A 10,031-nucleotide genomic window follows, 5' to 3' on the forward strand; every position below is an offset into this window, starting at 1 on the left:
AAAAAAAAAAAAATCACAAGGGAGTAGCACTTCAATACTAAAAAGTGTTTCTCTACTGCTGGAGGAAAAACTAGGAAGATTAACAATACATTTAGAATTAAAGGTGACCGGGAAGGGGGAGGGGTGTGTGTGTGAGGAATTGAGCTTGTGCTACCATTGCTTCTTTAATACAGGAAAGAAAAATATTTGGGGGGGGGGGGGGGAAAAATCAGCTCTTTTTGCCTTAGTAATTCAGGCACTCGCTATTTATTCTGCAAGATCAGAGACAACTAGAAAGTTGTTTTACTACAGTAAATTAACTTAACTAGATTTATTGACATATACTATGAAAGTAAGAACAGGAGAGGGAAAGTGATTGTATTAAACACTTGTTTAAACTTAATACCTAGAAGTGCTACATCATGCAAAAAAAAAGGGGGGGGGGGAAGGGGGGAGAGAGGGATGACACAAACCTCAATTTCTTTCACCTTCACATCACTCGAACCACAAATGATCCACATTTCAGTCTTAAGCCTTGAGTTAACCAGGTTATTCTTTATATGTTGACCTATTACTTTGAAGTCCTGGTCCATACATAGTATCATTTCCCTTTATATCAAGGCAAAGAAATCCACACACACAGCTTTTCAATGCGGGGAAAAGCTGACACCCAGCACAAAGGTGTTAATCCAGTGTTTATTCCAGACCGATGGTTCTCCTCACTCAATACACAAGTCATCAGAACAACCTAGCAAGCAGAACTGGACTTTTATTATATGATTTTTCAATAGTGCATTTTGGTATTACCTCCTACTAGCTAATCTGTTTTAAAAACTTATTTACTTTTTCCACTGCTGGAGATGAAAGTTTCAGCTCAGAACAGCAATCTTTACTATTTGTAGAAAACATTATGAATTAAAAAAGGACACTATCAAGGTATTTATTTTAAATATGTTTTTCATTTATAAAAATGCTTTGGAAGCCTGAAACTCAAATCTGTTTCTTGGCAAAAATTCTCCTTCCTACCTCCCTCCTCCATTCTCACACAACTTTGTTAACCTAGATTTATGATGAGTGACAGGTTGACAGCACTGATTTTTTATAATCAAAACAAACTGAAGAAAGTGTTGAAAAGAAGAGCAAATTTACATGGACTTTTTAAACAAGTAAGAAAAAATGCATAGGTAGTTATGGTACACGCTTACCAACCTTAACAGTGTCCCTCTGAGGTAGCATTTCTAAGAGGGTTACTAAATAAGCCACAGCATAATCTAAATCCCTGCATTAAAAATTGCTACCTGCTTGAAAACCTACTCTGAATATAACACTTTGTTGGGGATTAAAACATAATACATTTTAAAAAGCTTTCTAAGACAGTAGATACAATGGACACAAGTTAATTCTAAATCTTCAGCCCTTATGTACATCATATGCACATAAATATTTGAGCTATAATACACAATCAAGACCCACCCCCAAAGCTTCTGTCATACTATTATGCAAAGCACAGCCATGCTAATTTCTAGATATAAACCATAATTCCACATCTACAAAACAAAAGTAGAATTAGTGGCAGTTTATTGCCTTATACAAATTTAACCAACATGGCAACCATACCAAAGGAATTAAAACATTTTCAGGACATATGTACAGACTGTACATTTGAGAAACATTTGAACAATAAAAACGCAAGAACAATCTTTGCATTATGAATTAAACTAAACACATGGGTTGAAACCATCAATGCATCAAATGGGATTACAAAGGCACTTCCCTACCCAACATAGGAAATGACAATCTGCAGCCTAGAGGGAGGTTGAAAAAAGAGTGCTCAACTACTGCACAATCTCAACTTTAAGAAAAAAATAAGCAGGATTTAATCAAAGATTTATAGGATTCAATGTGATCCACTTTTCATTGAGTTCACACAGTCTCATCTTTGTTTTTATGTTGCTTTTCTTGGCTCTCTCGTTCTGTACTTTGGCTCCTTCTGCGATCATGTTTGTCTGAATGGTCCTTGCTATCACTGTAATCATGTTTAAGGGATCGTTCTTTGCTTCTACTACGCTTTCGGGATCTCTCTTTGCTGGGACTGTGGTCTCGTTTTCTGGACTTTTCAACACTATCGGTTCTTCCTCTGCTTCCACTTCTACTTCGTTTATTTGATTTATCTTTACTTTCATTTTTATGTTTACTTAATTTCTCCTTGCTCCTGCTTCTACTGTGCTTACCGGTATTCTTACTTCTACTCCTACTCCTATGCTTCCTCTCCCTGCTTCGGCTTCTGCTATGTTTTCTGTCTTTTTTGGAATCTTTCTTATCATCCCTGTGCTTCTTTTCATCCTTGTCATCTTTGTGTCTTTTCTCTTCTATTTCACCCTTACTTTTCCTGTCTTTTGACCGTTCCCTCGATCTCTCTCTTTCATTACCCTTTTCCTTGTCATAGTCTCTATCTTTTTTCCTGCTTCGTTCATTTTCTTTCTCCCGCTCTCTATCCCTGTCTCTTCTATCTCCCTTTCTATCACGACTTCGACTACGGCTTCTGTGTCTCTCTCTGCTTCTGCTTCGCCTCCGTTCTAATGCACGATCAGTACTTCGTGATCTTCGCCTCTCTTTTTCTTTCTCCTTAGCTTCACGTTCTAATCTCTGCCGTTCTCGCTCCCGTTCTAGTTCTCTATCAAAACTAGATGATCCATGGCCTTCCCGATGATGACTTCTACTTCTGGATCTTCTAGGAGACTTCCTAGGGCTCACAGACCTTCTTGGAGACCTACATTAAAAATAAAGGGATTTACAAGTTGAAATTTTTAACAATGAGCTCTCTGGATTTTTCCAGATTGCGTTTTATGAATCTTCATGTTCCACATGCTAGCCTTAATTGCCAAACATTACACATTTATTTCAATATCATTTCATTAGTTTATTCATTAGTATTACCATCAATCAACTCTTTTGATTGATTGGTTTAGAAACATTAGTTGTCCCAGCAAAGGCAGGACACTATTTTTTCTGATAATACAGAGTGTAAGGTACTAGATATTGGCTTTTACAATTGCACTATTTTGAAAAGATAATGTATAACCTTGAACGTCTACGCTCTGCATGTCGGTCTACTTCTTCCACTCCCTCCTTGGCATCCTTCTTGATTTTTCTAGGTCTGGTTTTTATTTGCTGATCAATGTTTTTCTGGACTGGCACAGGAATTCTTGGAAACAATGTTGAAAACCATTCGAGCTTAGTAAGAAAGGAACGAAGCATCTCCCCAATGGTCATAACACAACCCCCACCTGCCTTCACATCCAGGTCCTACAAAACACAAAGAAAAAATATCCTGACCGTCAAAAAAGTTCTTTGCTTAATTTAAACAAATGCTGATATATTTATTGCCATCTTGAAGTCTCATAATTATGAAAATTTACTTGTTTCACACTTTAATAAAGGTTCTTGAAAAAATTCCAATTCTTGTACCCTTTGGATTTGGCAATAAATGTTACAGATAGGGAGTGGGACTTAATACACATGCATGCAGGTCCATAGTAAGCCTGCAGCCATCTGGATGTTAAGGGACTGTCTCAATGAACAGATTAAGGTGTAATCCTCTTACTCTGTCTAGTTGAATGATATGATCTTGTATCTTATTTAAATGCTACAAAACTGAGAATTTCTTTGTAAGACTATATTTAATACCTCATTTTATGGGTGCATGACTGTACACAGTGATAGCCAACACTGTGGCCTATCCACATAAGAACTACTTCATTTCCTGTCTACAAATGATCATATAGAAAGTTGTAATACAAAATGGCGTCCTAACAAAATTGGAAGCAATAGCAAACCAACTGCCATGAAGCAGTGAGGTTTCTAATTTAGAAATATGTAAAAAAATAAATAAATGAACAAATAATTGGAAACGCATAATCCATGATGACCATTGTCTCTGAAAAGGGTCATTACCGCATGAAGGCCTTCTTGCTATGCCCTCTCACAGCTCAGGACATGTTAGTCAGCTATTGTCAAGTCCCAAACCTATAGTGCAAGCACACAAGGAAAGTGAGATTTGTTATCTAAACATGAAGAGAAAATCTAAATGTAAAACTGCTTGCACTCACACACATTTAAGTGTTCAGATATACAGTATTTCCAAATATAATCGTTGCACAGAGATCTAAAGAAGAAAACAATGAGTTAGCTTAAATGTAGCACCTCGCAAGTATCTACATGATTAAACAGAACAAACATTAGAAGCATTTAGAAAAATAACCGTGGAACAGAAAGAGGCCTTCTGTTACAGGAAAGTGTGACAATGTTGAACAGCTTCAACATATTAGATTTATGGACTAGAGAAAAAACTTTAGAGGTTAAAATTATCCTTCTTATAAATGTTTACCGTATCTTTAAATGAGTTTGTGCAACATTGGCAAAAAAATGCATATGAACCAGCTGTAAGCACTTCCTCCTACATAAAGAAGTCCTGGGAAAGCAGCAGAGAAAGACTGCTTCTAATGCTTCCTCTAACACACAGTTTTGGAGAGATAGAAGACATGAATGTATGCTGCTATTCAAAATATTAGAGCAAAAATTGTGTAGTATGTCATATATATAAACTAAAAGTAGGGCCTTTAATAGTAAAGACACCAATTAAGGCCTGCAAGTTCACTCATTTTCTTGTTCAACTTGTCCTATGAATTAAGTAGCTTGTAGGACACTGGAATTGAAGCCTCCCCCAAAAAAGTTACAGGGCAGCACTTTATAGAAATATAGTTAAATGTTCACATCCAAGAATTAAAGTAGCACCCACTTGGGGGGGAATGCTAACTATTAATTATGCAGTCACCCCACAACTGAATTCTTAATTAAGGAATATTTTGAGCACATTACAAATATACAATAACACAGGTTTACCTGGATTAACAAATGTCTCCTTTGTACAGTATTTGATGCTTAGTATGAAAGTAGCTGTGTAAAATAAATATACTGTGTTGTAGTCATGCGTATGTATTACACTGCATTTTTATTAAAAATAGGGCTTTTCTGTAAACATGAAGTTTGATATTTCTTGTAATAGAGGGTGTTAGTCTCAACCAGTCAAGGAAAATATGTTCTTAAATCTAGTAAATAACTTAAGACTCAAACTCAGTAAATACTACGTATTACTGCAATTTGAGGATTGTGTATTTCAACCCTCTAACCCTAGAAATGTGTTACGTATGCTCCCACTCAATTTCTCTAGCCAGAAATTTGGGGATAAGGGATAACAATAATTCCCATAACACACTATTTTCTCATTCTCCCTCCCTACTGCATAATAATGCAATCTGTTTGACTGAAGGGGTTCGGAACTTAGCACTTAAAATTGCCTCTTGTTACTCCATGGATCAACAGGAATGTTCATCAGACAAGTACAGGTGGCACCATCCTACCCAGTAATTAAGCTGCTCGCTTCTGGTTAGTAAAGTTCAGTTTCTAGTGACTTGGGATATAATAGCCACAGAAAGGAGCCGATAAAGTTTTGCTGTAAAATGGTTGATCCCAATCACACACCTCTCTCCATCCGAAGTACAAGATTAATTTTTTCAATAATACACAATACATACATTTAGGAGCCTAATTTTTCAAACGCATTTTTGAAAGTCCTGGCCATAAACTCTTATTTATTGTGATCTGTTTAACATATCCTTTTCTCTCCCCCTTTTTAAAAAAAGGTGTAACAGTATAGAGTATAAAGCCATTAGAGACACCACCATGCAGCCCAAAGGTCTCACCTTAAAGAATTTATTTAAACTTTTTTCACATCAGTTTCTAATATATGTCATAAGTTTAAAACGATCATTAGTCTTAGCCAGTGGAAAATTCAATTAAATCTTTTGATAACAAAAAACAAAGTTTGTTTCCAGATCAGACCTACTCCCCACATTAATCTATTAGTGTAATTAAATTAAAAGAAAATCACAACTTGAAGATGCTCAAACTACAGGAAAATGTATCAACATTTTTAAACTAAAAAAGCAGCATGAAAGGAAACAAAAGAAAACAAAAGTATTACCCTCGCCGACATACCTCTTCATCATCAAGGAACGATTCAAACCAGTCCCATAGATCAGTAGGAGGCTGTGTGTACCTTGAAGTACAAAGAAAATGTGTAAATTTAATACAATTTTTTATGTATTAAACTAGTTTATAGTTAAATACATTGCTACTCACCTAATATACATAAATCCAAGAGCCCTAATGTACGGAGAATCTGTGTGTGTAATGAGGCCCATCACTTGCTTACGAGTGAGTTTTAGAGTAAATAATTTGTATAGCAGGCAAAAAGCTGTAGACACAATTCCTCCAGTTCCAACACCTCGCACCTTTAGTGACAGAAAAAAGATATACCAGATGTTTAACATAGCCAGTCGCCAAAATATTACTCCAGACTTTCAGTGGCAGAAGAACCTAAAAAGAATGAAGCTTTTCCATTGGAGAAAAGCAAGAATATTACTGCTTGCCTCCCCAAACTCACATCCTTCGGAGTCAAAGGGGGTATCTCAGTCCTCTGTAATTTGGAAATTTGTCATCTTCATTCTGATCCAATACTCAAGTCTCATGTGTAGACAAGACTGGGACATTTCACAGGTGATTATACAGGTGATTATTTACCACACAAAAGTATTTAGGAAGGCACGTACTTCTACTTACCCCTCCGCACATCCCTGTCTGGCCTGCTGTTTTTCTGCTCCCTTTCTCCCATGGTTCAACATGTGTAACCTGAAAGTGTGAAAAAGATTACTATCACAGCCATCATATTTAGCTTCACAGATTATCTACAAGTACATAAAACAATTATCACGTGCCCAAATACAGTTAAGTTCATAAAAAAAATTCCTAAACCAATTTTCAGTAGGTCTCATCAATGCATACCAAATTAAAGACAAGCTGGATACATCAGCAAACAAACGTTACTCAAGATTTTAATAATCTTTCCTTAAAAGATTAAAAAAAAAAGTCGAAGTAAGTAACTGTTTTTATATTGCACTGCAGTCTCCCCCAAGTATTTATCTGGGGATAAAAACAATCATTACTATGGTCAATGCTGAGTAATTCCACTTAAACATACTATTAGCATTATGCTTGTTAATAGAGCATTTTAGTCTGTGGTACTTACTGCACATGACTATGGGGTACATACTCCACTACTTATGCAGTTTAATAAGAGATTAATATTTTCTTATTCTCTCCTCGTTATAACCTAAATCTAAGACAATGAGAAAAAACAACTATGAACTGTAATATTTTAATTTAAAAAGCTAATGGCTTTTTTGTAGATTGTGATGATTCTCTCAGATAACGACCTGCCCTGCATACTAAACAATAATGGCAGATTTAGTTTTATGAAGGGTTTTAGCATAGTTCAAGTACATCTTAAAACAAGATTAGATGATCAGTGCTAGAACTAAGTTGACCAATACCATCCTTGGACTCTTGTAATGAGAGTCAAAGATCTGCTCAAGTTACATTAGAAATTGAGCAATCCATAGAGGAGGAAGTAATCAATTGATTACACAGGTATGTAAATTTAATAAACTCATCAATTTAATATGGGTCAGTTTCACTACCTGGTTCAGAAACTGGAAGACAAAAATCCACTGGTCTTACACGGACGCTGTGTAATGCTCGAGTCCGAATATAAAATGGTAAAATTTTACTTCACTTTACACTTCAGAATTAGGGTTGTCACGTAATTTAAAAAATTTATCGCGATTAATCACGCTTTTAAACAATAGAATACCATTTAAATATTTTGGGATGTTTTCTATATTTTCCAAATATATTTATTTCAATTACAACACAGAATACAAAGTGTATAGTGCTCACTTTATATTTATTAAGAATATTTGCACTGTAAAAAAACAAAAGAAATAGTATTTTTCAATTCACCTAATTCAAGTACTGAGGTGTAATCTCTTTTATCATGAAAGTGCAACTTACAGATGTAGGAGTTTTTTTGTTACATAACTTCACTCAAAAACAAAACAATGTAAAACTTTAGAGCCTACACATCCAATCAGTCCTACTTCTTTTTCAGCCAATTGCTCAAACAAGTTTGTTTACATTTGCAGAAGATAATACTGCCTGCTTCTTGTTTACAATGTCACCTGAAAGTGAGAACAGGCATTTGCATGGCACTGTTGTAGCCTGCATCGAAGGATATTTATATGCCAGATATGCTAAAGATTCATATGCCTCTTCATGCTTCGGCCATTGTTCCAGAGGACAGGCTTCCATGCTGATGACGCTCGTTTAAAAAAAAAAAAAAAAATAATTAAATTTGTGACTGAACTCCTTGGGGGAGTATTGTATGTTTCCTGCTGTTTTACCTTCATTCTGCCATATATTTCATATTATAGCAGTCTCAGATGATGACCCAGCACATGTTGTTCATTTTAAGAACACTTTTACTGCAAATTTGACAAAACACAAAGAAGATACCAATGTAAAATTTCTAAAGCAGCTGATCCAAGATTTAAGAATCTGAAGTGCCTTCCAAAATCTGAGAGGGATGAGGTGTGGAGCATGCTTTTAGAAGTCTTAAAACAGCAACACTGATGCAGAAACTACAGAACCCGAACCACCAAAAAAAAAAAAAAAAAAAAAAGTAATAAAATTTAAAAAAATGTATCAACCCTCTGTTGGTGGTATCTTACTTAAGATGATGAAAATGCATCGGTCGGCACTGCTTTGGATAGTTATTTATCAGAACCTGTCATCAGCATGGACGCATGTCCTCTGGAATGGTGGTTGAAGCATCAAGAGATATATGAATCTTTAGTGCATCTGGCACGTAAATATCTTGCAATGCCGGCTACAATAGTGCCATGCAAACGCCTGTTCTCACTTTCAGGTGACAATGTGAACAAGAAGCAGGCAGTATTATCTTCTGCAAATGTAAACAAACTTGTTTGAGCGATTGGCTGAACAAGTATTAGGACTGATTGGACGTGTAGGCTCCAAAGTTTTACATTGTTTTGTTTTTGAGTGAAGTTATGCCACAAAAAAAACCCTACATCTGTAAATTGCACTTTCACGATAAAGGGCTGGTCTACACTGGGGGGGATCGATCCAAGATACGCAACTTCAGCTACGCGAATAGCGTAGCTGAAGTCGAAGTATCTTGGATCAATTTACCTGGGGTCCAGACGGCGCGGGATCGATGGCCGCGGCTCCCCCGTCGACTGCGCTACCGCCGCTCGCTCTGGTGGAGTTCCGGAGTCGACGGTGAGCGCGTTCGGGGATCGATATATCACGTCTTAATGAGACGCGAATTATATCGATCCCGGATAAATCGATTGCTACCCGCCGATACGGCGGGTAGTGAAGATGTACCTAAAGAGATTGATTACACTTCGGTACTTGTATTAGGTGAACTGAAAAATACTATTTCTTTTGTTTATCTGTGCAAATATCTTATTTGTAATGAAAAATAAAGTGAGCACTGTACACTTTGTATTCTGTGTTGTAATATAAATCAATACATTTGAAAAATGTAGAAAAACATCCAAAAATATTTAATAAATTTCAATTGGTATGCAATTAACAGTGTGATTAATCACAATTAACTTTTTTGAATTAATCACGAGTTAACTATGATTAATCGACAGCCCTACTCAGAATTATTTAAGAGAATCTGTGAAATAAAACTTTGAATACATGCATAAAGTATGCTGAAATCCAATGAAGTAGTCCAAGGTTTATCTTACAGTCAAACAGCTAAATTACTGTTGACAGTAGCCATCTTGCTAAACATGTGAACTTGTTTCATACCAATAATATGGAAACCCATTCAACCTGCTTCATCACATACATCCTACATATTACCAGCAGCACATTTGAAGAGCTCAGAAATACCAAGTACCATATAAAAAGCAACAGAGGGTCCTGTGGCACCTTTGAGACTAACAGAAGTACTGGGAGCATAAGCTTTCGTGGGTAAGAACCTCACTTCTTCAGATGCAAGTACTTTACTTTACATCTACATTACTTGCATCTGAAGAAGTGAGGTTCTTACCCAC

At 36.1% G+C, this 10,031-nt stretch overlaps 1 protein-coding gene across 3 annotated transcripts in view; it reads right to left on the minus strand.

Annotated features, from left to right (window-relative positions):
• Positions 1-623: 623 nt before the first annotated feature.
• PRPF38B (pre-mRNA processing factor 38B) overlaps positions 624-10,031 on the minus strand; it is a 12,890-nt gene continuing 3,482 nt past the window's right edge. For all 3 annotated transcript variants that reach the window (XM_034779290.1, XM_034779291.1, XM_034779292.1), the window contains 5 exons: positions 6,661-6,729; positions 6,181-6,332; positions 6,037-6,097; positions 3,062-3,285; positions 624-2,749 (listed from right to left, as the gene is read on the minus strand). In XM_034779290.1, the coding sequence (XP_034635181.1) occupies positions 1,903-2,749; positions 3,062-3,285; positions 6,037-6,097; positions 6,181-6,332; positions 6,661-6,729 (1,353 nt within the window). In that variant the 3' untranslated portion in view covers positions 624-1,902. The remainder of the gene's footprint in view (positions 2,750-3,061; positions 3,286-6,036; positions 6,098-6,180; positions 6,333-6,660; positions 6,730-10,031) is intronic.

The sequence above is a fragment of the Trachemys scripta genome, chromosome 8, assembly GCF_013100865.1.
Source record: "Trachemys scripta elegans isolate TJP31775 chromosome 8, CAS_Tse_1.0, whole genome shotgun sequence".
In the NCBI taxonomy this organism is placed as follows: Eukaryota; Metazoa; Chordata; order Testudines; family Emydidae; genus Trachemys; species Trachemys scripta.